At 38.0% G+C, this 21,120-nt stretch overlaps 1 protein-coding gene across 4 annotated transcripts in view; it reads left to right on the plus strand.

Annotated features, from left to right (window-relative positions):
* RAPGEF5 (Rap guanine nucleotide exchange factor 5) overlaps positions 1 to 21,120 on the plus strand; it is a 207,182-nt gene that overhangs the window by 46,326 nt on the left and 139,736 nt on the right. For 3 of the 4 annotated variants that reach the window (XM_081080277.1, XM_081080278.1, XM_081080279.1), the window contains exons 5-6: positions 1,294 to 1,462; positions 11,508 to 11,574. In XM_081080277.1, coding sequence (XP_080936403.1) covers positions 1,294 to 1,462; positions 11,508 to 11,574 — 236 coding nt within the window. Of the gene's footprint in view, positions 1 to 1,293; positions 1,463 to 11,361; positions 11,379 to 11,507; positions 11,575 to 21,120 lie in introns of those variants that run through there. The other variant, XM_081080280.1, reaches the window with a different exon arrangement.

Consider the following 21,120-nt stretch of genomic DNA (forward strand, 5'->3'; position numbering starts at 1 on the left):
GGTCACCTTTTGATTGTTATTTCTCTCACACCTTTTGTAAAAATAATTAGGTAGCTGCTGATTCATAGACTTCCGCCTATACGAGCCTTTCCCTTATCTCCTCCCTTCTCTACTCAAAATGATGCTCACAACTTTTTTTTTCTTAATCAGTGGCATGTTTAGTTGCCCTAAATGTGTGATTTATTTTGCTGTACTTAGAATAATCATCAGAAATTGATTTTACGAGTGGAATGTGTATGCCATTTTGATTAAGTGATTGTGAACAGTTAGAGATATGACCTATGAAAATTAGCTGTTTAAAAAGAACAGAAAATTGATGTTAATTAGAAACTAAAAGAGATCATGGATAGCTCTTTTCTTAGTTGAGCCAGGGTATTGAAGAATTAGCAGTCAAAGCTCTATCACACAGGTGCTTGTTGGTCACGATGAAACCCCTTTTGTTTTTCTATAGGTAATACACATTCAGGGCCAGAGAACATTGTAAGTTTCAGAAAGGCATACATACCCTAAGTCCCCCTGTGAAAGAATGGTGTAGATGAGGATGTGGGTATAATCTTAGTGAGTTAATAATACCTAACATCTGATATTCTTATTTAGAAAATCAGTTATCTACCTTTGAGGAATGCTATCAGCTTGTTTGTGAGATTAAAACATTTTGTGTTAATGTTTTTGGGAAAAGTCTCCACTTCTTGATTCCTTTAAAACGAGTTTTCCCAACTTTGGTGGTGTTGACATTTTGGGCTACACAATTCTTAGTTGTAGGGGGTTGTCTTGTGCATTGTAGGATGTGAGAACATCTCTTTCTTCTACCCACCAGATACCGGTAGCACCCCCTAGCTGTGACAAACAAAAATGTCTCCAGACATTGCCAAATGTTCCTTGGGGGGCATAGTCACGCTGGCTGAGAACCACTGATTTAAAATTTGCCATCATTTTGTATTTGAGTACCACTTAAATAATTAAATGCATTAATTTGCTTTGGGACACCCAAAAAAATTTGCTCTCTATTCTCTTTGAATTACTATACAATTTACCTGTCCCTGACGCAGAAAAATGATAAAATAACATGTGAATATGCTAGCCAAGCTTTAAGTAATAAAAATCGATTGGTCAGTAAATCCTTTTTACTTCAACGGGATTGTGAACATGAATGGACTTAGAATGTGTAGTTATAGGCCTATCCCTGGCTTCTCCCTAATAATTAGTAGGGCTTTCAATTTAGTATTTGGTTTATGACTCTCTAAATAATTTATTTACAAAAAAACTGATTTACACCTTTTTCATTTCCAACAGTGGACCAGCATTTATACTTTCAAGATACCTATGTTTTCTATCAGTTTTCATCTGATGAATGTAGTTACTTGTACTGTGAATTTGAAAGAGAAGAAGAATGGCAAAATGGTGTCAAACTTCTACTGCAACTTGTGCCTCTCATTCCCACCAGAGCTGGCATCTGTGAACTGTAAGTAGATGCTACTTTGTTCCATTGTTAAACTGTTCTCAATTGGAGAACATTTACAGCGTCTAGGGACTCTGCCGTGCTCTTTAAGAGTACCATCTTCTTTAAAAGTTACTTATTCTATTCCCATTTCTCAGATGCAATTTCAGAAAGGTAAAATAAATTGCTGAAAATTAAATCAGCTAATAAATGACTGAACTGGTTGGTATTCAAATCCCAGAAGTCCATGCCTCACCAGCTGTACCATGCCCCTTCTAATTTAATCATCATGATAGGAGTAGATGCTCTAAATTAGGAATAAACATGATTTGGCTTAAGAAGGGATTAAAATAATAACTCAGATTTTATCCACTATCTAAGTCGTGACTTTCCTAAGAGCTTAACAGAAACTTCTGAAAATAATTTAGAAGCAACATTTGGCAAATTTAAAACACATGAGTCATTATCACATGTACATACTGAATCACTATATGATTAAAGTGAATTAAAATGAACTCATTAGGGAAGGTTTGGGAACAGGACTCGTCATGATATGGCAATTCTGACATGCCTTTGTTTATCCACAGCATTAATGACAAGCTTGCTTCGGTATAGTGAATTGCAGATTGAAAATTTCAGTTAATAACTTTTACATACTCAGTTGATAACTTCTACATATTCAGTTAATAACTTTTACATATTTAGTTAATAACTTTTACATATTCAGTTTTCTGATTACGTTCCCATACTGTTGACTTTTTCAGTTCTGTGAGATTAGCAGGGCAAGAGACATTTTCCTTATCTCATGGGTAAGAAAGTAGGTTCAGGAAGAAACACCTCCAACCATAACAAAGATAAATTACTCTTATTAAAAAAATGATGATTAATACTGAACAGTTAATACAGGCTTTTAGAAAAATAAGTGTTAGAAAACTAATGAGACACGGTGCTAATAGAAAGATTGATTGTAGAGAACATGTTTTGTGTCAGGAATTATACTAAATGCTTGATATTCATTATTTCATATTCAGATGAATTCTATAAGTTCCTACTTGGTATTATCCCTAATTTGTAAGTAACGAAACTGAGGCACAGAAATCAGGTAACCTGTCGAGGGTCACATCAGGGGTGAATGGAGTATTTCGGGTTTGAATGCATGTCTGTCTGGTTCCAATGCCATGCTTTTACCATCTGCTCCCAGGTTCATAGGAGTTATGGGGGTCATTCTAGCTCCCCTTTCTGAGATGTTATAAACAGAAGCTATAAAAATGTTAGACTGACTCTAAAATGGTTATGAATTCACCACCACTGTTGATGGAGGACCTTGCAAAGGTAAAGCAAAATTCAAATATAACTCACCACTCAATTGTCTAAGTATGGAAAATGTATGGGTAATATGCTTTTAGTATAGGTCAGACGTTTCCTGAGAAAAATCAAGGATCATTTCAATGAACTTGAACAAGCTTTTTAAGAGGGCGTGGCAGGCTTTTTAAGCTAGAGGTGTCTGTGACTTGCTTTGACTCTAACATTCTCTAGCAGCTCTTAACCATTTCCTGTCCTGAATGCAGGATGGAACTGTGCATAATCCCCTGGGCAAATGCAGATTAACGGGGACATACAGGCAACTGAAATCAATTTGTAAGCAGTCCTCATGCTTTAGCTCCATCCCTTCTCCCCCACTTAGAAAGCCAATTTGAATGCCAAGGAAACCCTGAGTCTACTCTAAGTTCTGAAAAAGAAAATATTTTAAAAATTTGGGTCTTTGGGTATATATCCAGGAGAGGGTTTGCTGGGTCATATGATAATTCTGTTCTTAATTTTTTGAATGGATCTTGAGATTATTATGCTAAGTGAAAAAAGTCAGACAGAAAAAGTTGAGAACCACATGACTTCACTGATATATGGGATATAAAATTGAAAGCAACAAAAGAACAAGACAAACAAATAAAGAAACAAAAACTCATAGACACAGACAATAGTTTAGTGGTTACCAGAGGGTAAGGGGGTAGGGGGCTGGTAGATAAGGGTAAAGGGGGTCAAATATATGGTGATGGAAGGAGAACTCACTCTGGGTGGTGAACCACAATGTGATATACAGATGACATATTACAGAATTGTACACCTGAAATCTATTACTTTAGTAACCATTGTCACCCAATTAAACTTTAATTTAAAAAATTGATTAGAGTCTTAATATTCATTCCAGATTACTTACTCTTTTGTCACACTGATAATTGAACACAAATGTCATGCCTCTGGATTTGAGAATTACTGTAGCGTGTCTTGTTTATCAGCAAATTTTTTCTGTTTCTGTGAACACGCACATTTGCAGTGGTAATTCCTCTGGGAAGATTATCATTGGGGAGCTGTGGGTCTTTTGTCCTATATTATAAGTACTAAATATAAAAATATAAAATTAATGAACCACTGCAAGCCTCTTCCAGAGAGAGAGAGAGAGAGAGAGAGAGAGAGAGAGAGAGAGAGATTATATTACATACTAGAGTTATAAGCTAACTTATAAGCTATAGTAAAATGTTTTGGGCCAAATTTTGGAAAGCCAAGGTTTAGGTTGTGCAGATTTGGAGTAAACTATAGTTAGAAAAAAACATGGCCAGGAACATTGTCCTCTTTCAGTTGTCACAACCCATCCTGGTTTGATGCATGTGATCCTGTCACAACTTCTACTCTAATCTGGTGATCTCCATTTCTTCTGTCCCAATCCCACATTCATTTATTCTCTCATGCCCATGTGCTGCTCTGCTCTTTCCTCTGCCTCTTTTCTGTCTAGTCAAATTCTACCCACCCCTCAAGGGGGAGCCCAAGTCCTACCTTGACTGCAAAACTTCCAAGATGTCTCCAGCCCATGTGGGTCTTTCTCTCAGTAATTGACTGTTCTTGCTGTTCGTATCAAAAAATTTTTCCATTGGGTAATTCTTAGCCCTGTCCATTTTACTATTGTTATCCATTACTTTTTAGCCATTCTACTGAAATCCCCTCTAAAGTCTGCTTGATTCATTAACTTAGGTTGGCCACTCATGAGCTGAAAACCCAGTCTTGTGGTCTTTTTATTGACCTTTTGATACTTGAAGGTTATCAGGGTCTGCCTATGTGGCTCTCCATTAAGTCCCTCGAATTTTGTGTCTTCTCTCTAAATCTCTTTAAAACTATGTGAGGAAACCACTATTAATGTCTCTATATAAACACAATCCATTCTTTACAAATGCATTTTTAAAAAGAAAGGTGAATTTCTTTCCATTTAAAAAAAAAAGGTTTGAAGCAGGAAGGGGCATAGAGCTGCTGCAGGTTTCTAGGCTAATTTAAGGAAACAAAATTCCTATTGTATACAAAATAACTTTTATATCCAAACTGAACAGGTAATTTGAAAGAAGTGAGTAAATCATTTGTCAAGGGTATTATCTCTTAGGGAAAAAAAATAATAGTTACGGTATCTCTTTCAAAGGGAAAGCCAAATCGAGTCATCCAGAATACACTTTCTTCTAACCCTTTTTTTATGGAGGTGGGGGTGGGGGTGAGTAGGAATGCTGAAATAACAGTATATGGAAAGCAGCTCAATAATTCCTTCAGGACCAGTGGTACGTTTCTCTCTAACCCTGGCTCGATTGAGAATTTAAGCTGAGAGGAAGCTTGGCTATTTCAATTCAGCCACCATTGCCGCAGCTCCCTGCTTGCCAGGGGTGGGCGTGGGGGCTGCTCTGAATAGCCAAATCTATGGACCTCGAATATATAAAACTATATTCTACTGATTACATAACAGTTAACATTTATGCTGTTTTTAAAAGAGTTCAGAGGATTGCCAAACTTAAACTCATGCCACACTCAGACATGTGAAGAAAAAAATAGCTTCATTTTTCTCTAAGCAGTTTCTCCATGGGTCCCCATCCCACTGGATAACCAGAAAGAAGGAAAAGAAGCCCCATCATTTTAGTCTAATCTGGTAAAATCATCCTTTAGTTAGCTAATGTTTAGTATATTTTGGTTAAAAGTCTCGGTCTCTCTAGGCCGTCTCCCTCCTCCTCAGCAAGAGAGCCTGTGGGTATATGGTGAGTGGCGTGGGCCCCTGGACCCTCGTAGAGCCCGCCGCCCTGTCAGGGTGGTTCCTTTCCCATCCTCACTGATGTTGCCTAGTTGATGGGCAGCCAGTTCTCTAGTGCCCCCAGGGGTGAAACGGGGGCGTTCTGTTGCATCTGTTGTCAAGCCCAGGGCTGGTGTAAGTTGGGTCCTTCTCTTGTGGCTCGATCAGTGCATGGTGGTCCTGCCTGGCTGATACGCCCTCCTGAATGCCGCTGGCATTGCCAATGCTACTGAGGTCTGGCTGTGCTTTCCACAGACTTCCCATCCAGCCACCCTACCTCTACTCAAAGAGCTCCCTCTCTTTGTGTCCCAACCTGACTTTTCCTCATTCTAACCCTTTAAAAAAAAAGGAAATCATACCTGTTCATTGTTGTTATGTTATCGAGTGGTGTACTTAATTGACTGATGTGCTAACATTCAGATTCCTCATTAACCAGCTCCAGGGAAAGTTCAGTCCAGTGGTTAAGATGAATTTCTTAGCATTTAATTCTTAGGTGAGGAAAAAGGGCAGAGAGTACAGGTCCTGGGGAAAAACAACAACTTGGCACCAGCACTCTATTAAGGGATTTATTCAACAGGCATTTGCTGATCATCAGATTTGTGTAAAATACTTTACTTCACTCTGTGAAGGATATGACGATATGTAAATAATATAAGGTCTTTTATGAGGCCAGCATTATTAGGATAAAGTTCAGAGAAAGCAAAAAGACCAATATAACTCATGCATATAAACACAAAAATCTTTCTCAACAAATATTAGTAAATGGAATCCAGCAATATGTAAAAATGATAATATATTATGAAAAAGGAGAGTTTAATACCAGGAATATAAGGATGGTTCAACATTTCAAAACTCAATGTAACTCACCATATTCACAGTCTAAAAAAGAAACTATATGATAAACTCTATAGATGCAGAAAAAGCTTTTGAGAAAATTCAGTATTCATTCATGATAAAAGTTCTCAGAGAACTAGAAATAGAAGGGAACTTCCTCAATGTGATAAAAATCTATAGCTAACATCATACTTAATAGTGAAAGACTGAGTTCTTTTGCACTAAGACTGGGAACAAGGCTAATACATCTATTTTTATCACTTCAACACTGGCCAGTGTAATAAATAAGGCAAGAAAAAGAAATAAAAGGTATACAGATGAGAAGAAAAAAAGCCATCTATCTTTGCAGATGACATAATTATATACATAGAAAATCTCAAAGAATCTATAAAAAAAACTTACTAGGACTAATAAGTGGATTTAGCAAGGTTACAGGATACAAGGTCAATATACAAAATTCACGTATATCTATATGTAGTAGGACAAAAAAACACACTGAAATACTTAGGTACAAATCTAAGAAAATGTATGCAAAAGGTGTATGCCAAACACTTCAAAAGTCACATGAAAAATCAGACAAGACTTAAATAAGTGGAAGATCTATCTGCATTCATGGATTGGAAGACTCAATATTGTTAAGATGTTAATTTTCCCCAAACTGACCTATTTTTTCAGTTATCTACTGATCTGTTGGCCTCACCATACCTGCATAATGATAAAACCTAATTTGAAAACATTGATCTCTAAAACAGGGAGTATCTTAGAGCTCAGTCTTTGGACTTGTCTTCTTTTGCTACTCTGACTTTGGATGTGCCCACACAGTCATGTATTTAATTTTAATTCCACAGTGATGACTCCCAAAATTTAGGTCTCTGTCTCCCCTAATTTAGTACCCTATATACAATAGCACAACCACCACCCACTACCCTGTCACCTCTGCTCTCTCTATTCTTCTTATCCTCCCTAACTTTTCCACCTGACATATATAAGCAACATAAGAAATCCATTGGTGTTCTTAATTTCTGAAATGGTGCTGGATTAATATCTTCTTACTAGGAGATGAGCTTCGAGGTAGATTTCCTACAACCCAAACCTACCCTTTGTGTTCTTGCCTTTTCCTAATTAGATTTTCATTTTATGATCTTTGGAGAGAAGGAAGTACTGTATGAGTAAACAAACATTTTTAAAGTATTTCTCAAAAAAATGTTTTCATGATGGAACTTGGCATAAGTTTTGTATTGGGATCATAGGTGAAGAACATTTCTATTTATTACTTAAATTGTTTGTGCAAAAAATTGCTATGAACTCAGCTGGTCTTAGTCTTTGTTATTACTCATCACGCCCTCTCCAAGGAAACACTAAATCCTTCAAAATTTCCATTGTTTACAAATAAGGCTTACTCCACGGGTGAGGGCAGATTGATTATACTTGTCAGAGTAGTACAGGAATTTTTATAAAAATTGAACTTTTAGTCCTGGTTGTGCTAGCATTTGAAATGTAACTGTTTAATTACATATTAAGCATGAATTTTCAAATCCTCAATATAAAATGTGTAAAAGAAATACCAGTAATAATTAAGTTTATTCAATTTTAAATGAATGTATACCTATATATCCCAGACCCTTAATGTCACATTCACAATTTACTACTATTTGGTAAATTTCCTCTATACACATGACTAGTAGCCAGATGGTATGAAATATTATCGTCTCTTGAGAAGGTTTAACTGGTGTTTGTATTCATGATCTCAGAGATCTCAAGAGAAATTCAATTTTCATTCTTTTGCCATGCTATGTTTTCTTTATGTCATAGGAATCTGCTTTGTTAAGCAAAATAGAGTGTAGACGTTATGGGAGGATACAGATAGAACAGTACTTCTGTGTCCTCACAACGTCACCCGCATATTGCCGACCTCTCAGACTTGTAAAGACGTTGGCCCCCAGCACTAGGACTTAGCCCTTTTCCTTGGAGAATTGCTGGTTCAGGCTACGGCTGTTGGGAAGTGTGGGATTTGTAAAGGGGAGTGCCTGTTGGGCCAGGGCTTCCTGCTGGCACGAACCCTCAGGGATGGGTCTTCCTTCCTGGGGTCACTCCTTTTCTCTGTCTTAATGTCAACTTGTTACTGCCATTACCTGCTGATTCCAGCCAAGGTCTCTTTCCCTTCTCTAATCACTGATAAGCCGCCCTGAGAGCTCCTCTATTTCTCTCATTCACTGAGCAGCACAGCCTCTTTTGCTAATAATGGGGAAATATACAGGTATTACAGTTGATTTTCTTTATTTTCCATTGCCCCCATCTGTTTCATTAGCTATTTGATCTAACACATGAGAAATTTGTCTTCACTGGATTGCACGGATGTGCATTTACGTACATAAAACAATCACAATTAATCTACATTTTGTAAAAATACATTGGCTGGGAAAAGAAAGTGTGGTATTTCTGGGCATTTTGGCATCGCACTGAGGACCACAGTGATTAGAAAGGAAGTAGCATGATGATTCCTCTTCTCTCCTCCTTTCCCCTTTTCAAGTTCCTCCACTGTTGGCCCATTACCACCAGCTCTGCTCCCGAGACCCTCCTTTCCACCAGGTGAGATGCAGGTGCCTGTTGGTGCAGTGGGGCATGGGGCATGTTAGTAGGAAAGGAAGATTTTTTCTGAATTCTAGAGCTCTCAGGAGGCAGTGGAATAATCCTTGATGGTTTGGAGTCCGGAGAAGAGCAGGACTCCATCTGGGTTTTAGAATAATAATCCTGGTATCTATAGGTAATTGAGCACAAGACGAGAAGCCAGAGATAAAGAAGGTGGTTAAAATATTAATAATTTGTGCCAGAGAAGGTGAGATCCTCGACTATTAGTGAGGCATGACAGGGAGGGACTGAAAGAAAGCAAAGCTTGAGGAAGAGAAGTGAGAAGATCTGGGGTCTGGCAAAGGTGGGGAGTGCAGGAGGCAGGAAGTGGCCACAGGGTACCACGAAGCTGAGCTGTGACAGGCACCAAGTAGAAACAGTGAGGGCAGGAGGCAAGAGGAGTTCAGTGTAAGTTATTTTGAGTTTGAGGAGCCTGTAACATCTCTAAGTGGGTGAAAATATCCTGGAGTTGCTCCCTAGAGCCACTTTGAAGACAAATGGGAAAACAGGGTGAGCTCAGGGGAGATTCAGGAGCTGGAGAAAGACTTGGGAGTTCGGGCATAAATCGTGGTGATTGAGGTGATAAAAATGGGACATGGGCTGCTGCGGGGCAGCTCTCAGGAGATCATCACTCTGTCTTTCTCACACACATTTCCTTTAGAAACGTTTTTTGCCAAGGCATGTTTTGTGCTAGAAGAATGATGAAAGGTAGTTTTGCTTCTGAATAGGAACTAAATTATTTGTCACTAAACCAGCAATTGCTCAGCCATTACTCATGAAATAACCATTGTCAGTCACATACCCAACAGCTTCCCTTGGAACTTTGAGTTTCTTTCAGCAGCGTGTTGAAAACACACTCTTGACAGAATCTGTGGTCGTGCAAAATACCTCATCCCGTTAACTAATCCTTCAGGTATCTGCTGGGGTCTGAGAAACATGACATGACACGGCCAGCCCACGCTTCTCTACAGACACAGATGGAGCGTGGAGGCCCTTGTCACGTGCTCTTGTGTCCTGGTGCCTTTGGGGCTTAGTCTCCTGTCGGGTCTGTGCAGTCACCTGAGCTCAATCATATAAACCTGGTTTGGTGGCTTCAGTTATAAAAAGGGTTGCAAGTCTCTTAGTACAGCTTCATGTATAGGGAAAACTTGTGAATAGATCGTTTTAATCATAAAGCTCCTTGTTTGAAATATTAATCGTCAAGGTAGCTTGTTTTTTGGGGGGATACAGTAAATGAAAATGCTCAATTCCCACGGTTTTTGTTTGGGCAGATTATTAGCTGACGTTTGAAGCATTTTGCTGCACAGTAATTAAGTTACTCGACGACATCCGCACTGCTTCATACCTGTATCATGCAAGTCTTGTTAAGGCAGTGGTTTGTCATTCATTGCTCTGACTTCGGTGATGGTTTTTTTTTTCTTCCCTATAAAAGAGTTTAGTAACATGTACAGAAACAGGAAGACAATGTCAGAATTGATCCGACTAGCGTTTCCCTTTTAAAGAGCTTCTGAGCTAGCTCTCCTGTGAGTGAGGAGAAGGCCCCCTGACCCACAGGCTGGCGCTCCAGCTGGCCCACCACAGTTACTGAGATTGAAATCAATCACTGGACTGCCATTCTGATAACTCTGCTCTGCAGGCCAATTACCAACAACCCCTCCAGTTCTATAGAAGGTGCTGGAAGGACTAGATGTGGAACTAGATCTGGGAGGCAATTATATATATTCAGTTGGCATTCATTTTTTTGTTTGATGTTTGACCAAATTAGGAAGAAAATGTAGTTTTATAAGATTTGTTTTAAGAAGTGGATAATTTTATATGTTAGCGCATGTATATATTTGTGTGGTGAAAATTTTTTCATGAATGACATGAGAAAGATGATTTTCCCAAACAAACCAACTGATCTTATACTGTGTAATATGTTATTTGTCTCTTTAGTTATTTAACATAGGCGTAATTTTCTGAGCTTATCAGCTGGGCTGTGGTGACTTAAAAAAGAACAAAGGGCTTCTTCTGCTATTGTATTCCACATAATTCCTATCATAGTATTAGGCCTATAAGAGACCATTTCATAATACATCTGTTTTGGCTGAAACTCAAATGTAGTGGAAAATTCACGTTTCATCTGTTCAAAATCTTAATGGATTTCATTAAGGCTAGAGGGAATTTCAGTACTTAACCACCTTGTATTCACATCTGCTTATGCTTTGTGCCTGCTCAGATTTGTAAATCTGGTGTGTCAGGATTATTCTGTGAAATAATTTGGAGAACAATACTCGATCCTCAGGATTTAATTGGTGTTTTGTAAAGAGGTTCCTGCTAACTGATTTGTGAAGGGACAGTTGGGCTACAAGGAAGTTGTGTTCCCATGGTCTTATTGACACCTCGGTATTCGCGTGGGTACTTTCACCAGTGTATTAAACAATAATGCCATTATTTGCCATGTATACCCCATAACTTGGTAGATAAATTTGAGCAACAGAAGCTGAAGGGTAATTCGTTCTTTGTCTTTCAAAGGTCTCATCAGAAAATCGAAGACACAGAAGAAAGCAGTGACGAAATTCTTGCTCGCTTAACATCTGCGGTAAGCCCATGCAATTTCCCTTCCTAGGGGTGCAGAAATAATGAGTCCCGGGATTATGAAGGGCGGCAGTTGGGTAATGATGTCGACACTTGCCCCGTGGCTGCTCACCAGTGTTGGAGTCGCAGATCAAGGCAGAAGGAGACAATGGCATTTACTCTACACTTGATGGAGCCTCTCCTGTGAGATCTTAGATATTCCTGGTGGAAAATTCCTGGAACCTCAGTGAAGGCATAATATCTGATTTTTAAAAATACCGTATGACTTAACCTAGGGAAAGTTGTGACATGCTCTGCAACGGAGAAGACTGTAGGTGATGAAAAGGATTTCTTTCATTAGGAAAAAAAAGGAAAAAAAAAAACAGAAGTACCTCAGCCAACAAAAGGCAAAGGCGTTGGTTTCTAATGTGCTAGATTGCACTATTTTCATTGTGTTTTTTAAAGCTTCTAATCAAAATTGATTAGTGCCTTGTTGGTTGAAGAAACGTTTATTCCTGTCTTTATAGAAAACGCTAGCTACTGTTGCTAATCCTTGAGCTTCAGTTTTTGACGGGCTTTAACAATCCTGTTTCACAAAATTTTTATATATTGGCTAGGCTTTCTGGAAACTTTTCTGGCGTTATCGAAGATTCTTTAGTTCTGCTCTAATTGTATTATTAAAATGAGGATTGCTGAAAATCATACTGGGTTGGGTTATGCATGTGGATGAAACTGATCTTGCCCAGTTTTAGACACCAGGTCTTGGCAGCTGTGCACAGTTTGCAAGTTAAAAGTTGCCTTTCCTACTCTTCTGGAAATAACTTTTCTAAGTAATTTTTGACTAAGTATAATGATTGGTGGTGTAAAACTTCATGTGAAGTGGTCTTGACAGCATGTTAAAAACTGTTTAGCATGATCTTTGCAGCTTATTTTTATTTATCTTATTTATTTTTTTATTGAAGTATAATTGACATACAACACTATGTTAGTTTCAAGTGTACGACATAGTGATTCAATATTTGTATACATTGTGAAATGATCGCTACAATAAGTCTAGTTAACATCCTGTCATCATGCATAGTTACAGAATTTGTTTTCTTGTGATGTGAACTTATAAGATTTACTCTCTTTGTAAATTTCAGGTATGCAATCCAGTGTTATAAAGTTGCCATGCTGTACATTACATCCCCATGACTTACATATTTATTTTATAACTGGAACTTTGTATCTTTGACTCCTTTCACCCATTTTGTCCACCCCTATCTCTCTCTCTGAATAATTTCCTGTGTGTGTGTGCGTGTGTGTATACACACACCACATTTTCTTTATCCATTCATCTGTCAATAGACGCTTAGATTGTTTCCACATCTTGATTATTGTAAATAATGTTGCAGTGAACACAGGGTTGTGGATATCTTTACAAGTTATTGTTTTTGGTTTTTTTTAGGATAAATATCCAGAATTGGAATCACTGGGTCATATGATATGATAGTTTTATTTTTAATTTTTCGAAGAGGCTCCATATTGTTTTCCACAGTGGCTCCACCAACTTACATTCCCACCAATAGTATGCAAAGGTTCCCTTTTCTTTATGTTCTTGCCAGCACATGTTATTTCTTGTCAGTAGGGAGATGAAGGACAGAGAGAGGAAGTGGAAATAACTGACTGGTTTATACCATGAAAGTCAAATTGAAGAGAGCCTCTAAAAAGGAGGGAGGGACCGGAACGTTTGCTATAGATTTGGTTGAGATAATCTTACTGGAAAAATCTCCATGTTGAAACACTGAATAAGTTGAGGTCAGATGCTAGAGCAGAGGTATTTAGGAAAGGGAATAAAGGACAGAGGAGAAAATTTCATCTCTTCAGTTGGCTCACCATAGTGAAAACTATCACTGAACTGATTCTTAATTCTTTCAACAGTGTGACCTTGGTTAAGTTGAGTGGTTGGACTATACAATATCTAAGTTCTAAAATTTATTCATCACATACACATTTATCAAGGGACTGTTGTGCGTCAGTCTCCATAATGTAGTTGTTCCTATTGCTAATAGTGTACAAACTTTGTTATCTAGGTGTTAACACCATGTAGAAAAGCGAATATGTACATATCTCACTCGAGTAACAGTTCTCATCTGCCATGACCCCGAAATGCATTAAAGGAAAGCAAAAGTGACATCTGTACTGCAGAGTTGCTGATGTTCTCCTCAAGGGTTTGTGTGTTTGGGGGACCCTGCGAAGGGGGCAGTGGCTTCCAGCAACACAGTTTACTCTCTTGTATATACAACTCTTTTTATTCAAACTTGGGAGTTATGTAGGTGGCTGTCTTTAAAAAGTTCCTCATGTCTTTAACCCCAATAGTTTATTTCTTAGTCCCAGCATAGGTTCATTGAGGGAAATGTCCTCTCATCTATAAAAAAAATAATACCTGAAATTTTACCTTGGAAGAAAACACAAGTGACTTTTCATATTCAAGGAACATGAGAAGACAGTGCATGTGTAGAAATAAAAGTATCTTTATAATTGAGTCAGATTTACAGTTGTTAAATTTATACCAACTTGAACAATAAAAATGTTCCAGCCATGTTTCTGGTGATTTTCACTAAAGAGCCACCCTGGCAGGTTCCTGATATCTCCAAACCTAAGCAGTCAAACTCTGTAAGAAGTTTTGAGCTTAGGCGGAAAGGACATGGTTATAATAGACTCGTTCATTATAGAAAGTCTGTAGAAAACCTCTGCGCATTATTATCAGGAAATTATTTCCCAGTTGTACATATGGTTTCTGCCTTAGCACCTTAGTTTCCTTTCTAATATCTTCTAACCCTACAGATTTTGTTACCTTGAAACCTTTTTTTAATTTACAGTGAGTCTCCATTGGTCAGGTAAGGCTGGTAGTCTAAGAAAGGCTCTTGAATGACATAGCCTACCAGTTCCCATCCTTGAAGTTCTAAGCATTATTTTATTTTATTTTTAAAAATGAATTCTTCCAGTGTTCGTGACAAAAAGTATTGAGAACTGATGATACGGTTTTTACATATGAGTATGTGTCTTACAATCCAAGGTAAACTAAATATTGGGAAGAGTCTGCAGTGAATTAAGTATTGCTTTCAAAGCCATAGTTCTTAGAATGTCAATTTAGGAAATATGTTAAACTTTGAGGCATTGTAAACAACTTAGAGTATTTGGGAAACATCCAAAGACAGGAAATGTAAACATAGATATCCTTAAATAGGAGATAAAAACTGATACTAGACTTGCATCTCTTGATTACTTAAAATCAACATCCAAAACAAACCCTATTAGGGTATTTTTCTTTCTTTAGGCTAAAGTTTCATGATGGAAATTGTGGAAATAAGAAAATACAAACATCTGGGCTTGAGTGATATTTGTGATTTTTGTTTACACGGTCTAATTGTCAAACCACCAAGGTGATGTGAGGTAGGCTAAGATATGAATTTTATATATTAGTTGCCTGTCTGGTGAGATGGTTACATTAGTGGCACTTATGAAAGGACAGGGGGCAAGTGGTGTGATTCTCTGTGCTGCTGATGGAGTGAAGCGAACCATCACTTTGATGGTGAAAGAAACCAGTGTTGAGTGTCTACAAGAGAACATTAACTTGGTGGTGATAGTGGGGGAGAGTTTGTGACCAAATCCTGAGAGGTGAATTAAAATTACACATCAAGTGTTCAGAATTCAGGGAGAGTTCATTGGGATTGAAAACAAAATCTAGTACTCTGGAATCATTTAACTAGACACTCTTACAGTCTCATATTCCTTCTCAGAGCTGATTTAGTTTATAATTTCCATCAGTTTAAGTTTCTCTGTATGTTTCTGCTCTATCCCCTCACTCATTTTCTTCTGGCCAATCCGACTTTAATGTAGAACCTCTGCTTCAGATGCTTTTAATGATGTTTTCTAAATTCTTTCTCATGGGGTCTTCAGGTACATTATCACTTCTCTGAGAAATACCACTGAGCTGAAAAAAAAAATCTTACTGGACAATTAAACCCAAATTATTAATGAAGGTGTTTGCTATAAGTTCTAGAAGATCTTGAAGCAAATGAAACCTCAGGAAGCAAATGGCTATACTTTTGGTTAAAGTGTTGGATTAAAAGAAACTTACTATGAAATTTGTTTTTGCATCTCTCTAGGGAAAAACGAGATGGGTATTACTGACTGCTGTACATTGACAACTTCTCAAAAACATTTTTCTTTGCTCTATGTCCAGAAATTGGGACGTAACTCCATCAACTTGCACATCAATTGTGAACTTGTTCTCTCATGATTTCTAACATTGTTTCCAGTTAGTCTTGTTCTCACTTTTTCCACATTTGGGACCCTATTTGACAGATCAAATGGATCTGATTATATTCTAATTAACTAAGACCTGCACTTAACTGTGCCTTTGTCTGATACTTCTCCCAAATCCTCATTTCCTTAGTGTTCTCCTGGGAAATACTGATCACAAAGGCACAAGGAACTGGGTCTTAGTGAACAACCAGTTGTCCCGTATCACTGAATATATGACACTATGAAACTCAACAATGCAAACTTTTCAAGATTTTCTGTCTTGTCAACTATCTCATTCCTCTAACAGTACCTGTTCTCATGTTTTGCTTTCATTCATTTTAAACTCCCCTTTACTAATCTTTCACCGGAAGCTTCTGTCATTTTCTTTAAGGATGAGTCTTTCTCAGGACTCTGTTTATTCCATTCCTGGGTCCAGGAAGTACATACACTGGCCAGCACTCTTATAGTTTATCCTTGATGAATCTGCAGTTTGGGTTTGATCCACTGGAGAAATTGCTTTTCGAACAGTAGTAGCTGAAGATAAGAACGACAGCTTTTTCCTTTGGATACTTTCAAATTGGTACTGGTTCAGGAAGCAGAAATAGCATGGGACTTTGGTTTTGCTAAATCTTAAAATGTTAGGATTTTAGAGACTTACTTAAGAGACTGTAGGTCAAGTTAGCAAAGTCTGGAAATAATCTCAGGTTAGTCAGGGTGGAGAAAATCTGTCACATTTAGTACATGATGAGCACAATCCAGTGATGGTTTTTACCACATTTAGAAATAGGTTTTAAAAACACTAAAATATCCGTTTTTACTCACCCTTTTTCCTGGCTATCTGCCTCTTCTTTTCTGAGGAATGGAGAAACGAAGTGTAGTTAATCTCCCTTTTCTTCATCTATCACAGATCTGAGTGGGCATGTTTGTTCAGAGAATAAAAGTAAGTTACCCCCTCAGGGAATGACTAACCTTCTGTCTGGCTGCCACAAGATCACGAACATCTTGTTACCTTATATTTCTTATCTGTGGGGAACATAAAATTCCTACTTGGAATCCTTAGCCTGGCTCCAACACTTCTAGTGGCTTAAGAGCCACTATGTGATTTGGAAAAGGGCCAGGTAGATTGAGTGTTTAGAGAAAGTGTCAAGTGAGACCCTAGAAGACAGATCTGGTTTCAAGGAGCATTTAGAAAGCATCAGAGGAATTGTAGCACATTTCTGGTATAGTATTCCTTGTTCTGGCTTTTGTAAGAAGCCATGGGGCTCGTTAGTACCTTCCTTCATTGTTCTGTAGAGCTACCATCATCAGCTAGAGTGTCCAAGGGGCCTTGAGCGGTGGATTGTAGGTCTCTAGGACCACTTGGAGAGCTGGTTAAAGCTCCTTCGGTTTCCCTCAGATAGGATCTCACAGTAACACTTCACAAACCTTTCAGGACTGCCAATACCCACACAGATAGCTGAATGATATATTTCTGTCTTTTGTCAATAGGAAAATGCATATATGGTCTCTGTCTGTTGCACATCAAGATGCTTTTCTTCATCATGGGAATAGATCCCCAAATACTGAAAGATGCAGATGTACACCCACAACCTTTTAAAATTCATTCCCAAGTTATCATCTTACTTCCAAAGAAACCATCTGCACCTACCCAGATTATGTGGTGATCTAAATTAACTCTAGCCTTGAGAATTTAGTTTTGGTGAGCAGTATAATACATGTTGTTTTGCCTACTGAAACGAGCCCATTGCAGGGTCATTTATTTAAAAGCATCTGATCAGAAAGCTGTGAGTGTGTAGAACCCATTTAAGAATAAAACATGTCTCAATGAATCCCTTGTGAATAGGGGAAGAAGTGTGTTTGTGTGTGTACGTCTACATGCCTATTAGGCATTTGGGTATCTATTAACAAGATGAATAAAATTATTTTGATGTGCAATACATGTAGAAAACATAGACATTTTTAAATGGCAAGAATGGAAAAATACAATTCCTCTGTCAATTTGTGTATTGACAGTCATGGGTTTGTCAAGTGTTACTGTGAAATCCTATCTGAGGAAAGTTGAAGGAACTTTAAAAGGATGATCCATGAACATTGCATACTGGGTTACTTTTTTGTGAATTTGTTTAAAGTAGAACTTCTTATAGATGCTTATAGATGAAATGCGATTTTGCATCCTTAAGCCAATGTTATAGCTTTGTATAGGCTGTCCATATATACAGAAAGACCCAAAGGCATATAAAAAAGTGAAAATTACTTGAATTTTTTTGGTGGTGTTGGAATAAAGTAGATTTCAAGGTTATTTTATGTTGATGTAAAAATTAGAATATAATGAAATTTTATGTGAATACTGGGTAGATATCATGTGAATTCTATTCCTATATTTGTCAAAATGATGATAAATCTGGTAGTGAGTTGTCATTACTGTGGAATATGCTTTGCAATTTTTAAAAATGTATCTGATACTTGGATTGTTTAACTTGAACGTAAACACTTTACAATTTTTAAAAAAATTCTAGAATAGAAAAGTTACCCATAATGACACCACTCAGAATAGCTCATTATTAAGTTTAGTGTTTATTACTTCCTAGGTTTTTCTTCTTGTGTGTATTTTTTTACCCCCCAAAAAAGAAAATTACCCTTTTATTTCGTTGTCTGTGCCTGTCACTTAGTAAGTTTTTGTGCTAAAAGTACCTCCTATGGCATTTATAGTGGTTCCACAGTATTCCAGTACGCTGATTTATCATTACCCCTATTTTTAAATATTGTGCTTACTTACAATCTTTTGCAATTATAAATAACACAGAGATGAACTGCTGCACGGGTAAATTAGTGAAGAAACTTGCTTGCAGATGTTAATTCATTACCCTGTTGTTGATTTCAGAAGACCAAGTGAGAAATGGGTAAAAGACTAAGTCACTAATATTTGTGGAGCATTCTGCTTATGCTTTTCGTGCACTATCACGTTTCAGTCTCACCTAGCAGAGTGTATTATCATTCGCATTGAATAGATGAAGCTTTTGAGACAGTAAGTATTAAGAGTCCACATAAGTTACAGACAATTTAGGGTTCAAAAAGCAATTTTCACATTATCTTCACTTACAACACTTTATAGTTACTGAATAGGTCTCAACTGATTGGATTTGGGATTTGATTGTAGAATGCTTTTCTTATCTGAAGAACTTTAGGAAATGAGAGCTGTGAAGTTATATTAAATAGCATTTTATTTTTTTGACCTGTCAGGAATCATTAAATACTGATAAACATGGCTGCATGGTTTAGCAGTTTAGGAATTCATTCACACTGGTTCTCAGGTCTTCTGGTTCCATTGTGTGAACACGGAAATGTGCGAACTCTGGTAAAAATTGTATAGCAGGTAAATCATATTCCAGTACGAGGCTGTATTAGCAAGTGACTGTAAGTCCCCGTGAAAAGATGTCGAGGGATAGTTTTCCAGGAATGCTCTGAGGACCCGTGTTACTATTCCTTGGTAGGTAGAAGGGTACCCTACTCAGCACCTGTAAATACCACAAAAGGTATATACTTTGCAGATATGTTTAAGGCTATAGACCTGGGTTGTCTGCATGGACCCAGTCTAATACCCTGAGCCCCAAGCAAAGAACTTGCCCTGGTGAGAGTCAAAGAAAAATAGCAGAAGATGTTTAGAAAGAAATTCCAAGCATGAGAAGGATTCAGCATAGCACTGTGGCTCCCAAGAAGAGGAGCCCACATGCAGTGGCCAGAGAGATGCCTCTAAGAGTAGGTTCCAGACAACCAGCAAAGAAAAAGACACTTCAGTCCGACAGACGCCAGAACTAGATTCTGCCAACAACCTGAAAGAACGTGGAAGCATACACTCCCTCCAAGGTCCAGTGAGGAGCACAGCCCTACCCATACCTTGATTTTGGCCTTGAGAGTCTCTAAGCAGAGGATCCAGTTAAAACACATGTGCTGGACTTCTAACCTCCAGAAATGTGAGACGATAAATGAATATCATTTTAAGCTGCTAAATGGGTAGTCATTTGTTATGGCAGAAATACAAAATTAATACACATTCCTTGTGGAATACATACCCACAATCCCTTGATTCATAAAACAGCAGTTATCTCTCGAACGTCAGAAGCTGCCAGGCCACAGCTAGTTGATTGAAACCTCTGAAGTTTCAAAGTGAATTTCTAAAACTAAAGTCTGTCCTTCATGCATTTATAAAGGCTTCAGAAATCTGTGGAAATCTAAAAGTTTATTTTTAAAGTAAACTCTGAAAATACAAACCCTTTAAGGACTGTTCACAACTTTTTGATGAAACAAATCAGTCCCTTTTATGCTATTTGCAATGGAGGGCTCAGGTAGGTAGAATATAATAAGCAGAGTTAATACTGGTGTCAAGGAGATTATGATTTAGGTGGGAAAAGGGGGCTCAACCATGTGAAATATGACAGCAGTTCGGGACTGGATTGTCTTTTCTTCTATTGTATTTTATTTTTGAGCTCAACTATATTAATTATTAAAATAATGCGATGATGATAATGATGATAGCTAATACTCAAAAAGCCCTTTGTGGCCTGCCCGGTGGCTCAGGCAGTTGGAGCTCCATGCTCCTAACTCCGAAGGCTGCCATTTCGATTCCCACATGGGCCAGTAGGCTCTCAACCACAAGGTTGCCTCGAATCCCGCAAAGGATGGTGGGCTGCACCCCCTGCAACTAACAACGTCAACTGGACCTGGAGCTGAACTGCACCCTCCACAACTATGATTGAAAGGACAACAACCTGACTTGGAAAAAATCCTGGAAGTACACACTGTTCCCCAATAAAGTCCTGTTCCCCTTCCCCAATAAAATCTTTTTTTTTTTTTTTTTTAAAAAAGCCCTTTGTGTTGGGCACCATTCCAGTTCCAGATGCTTTAGGTATTAACTCATTTGGTTCTGACAACAATCCTACAAGGTAGAGGGCTGTGATTCTATCCCACCGACTGGAATCCTAGAACTGCTCTCCAGGTTGGCATAAAATACACAGATTTTCTTCACCTCTTTTAGGCGTTTGAATCTTGAGTTCTGAATCTTGATCTCCCAGGCTCCCATGGTAGCAATTTTCATAGTTAGACTTTCTAGTTGGAAAGGGTCTTAGCTGATCTGGGCTCGTCTCAATACAGTGTTTCTAATGTAACCTCCCTACAAGGTTTTTCAGGAATCTACCCCTACAGATAGGAGACCCCTATCATAAGAGATGCCTCGGACACCAGGGGCCTGATTGGAGTTGTGGTTATACTATTGCTCCAGTTCAGA

Source organism: Rhinolophus hipposideros, assembly GCF_964194185.1.
Source record: "Rhinolophus hipposideros genome assembly, chromosome: 18".
NCBI classification, from domain to species: Eukaryota; Metazoa; Chordata; class Mammalia; order Chiroptera; family Rhinolophidae; genus Rhinolophus; species Rhinolophus hipposideros.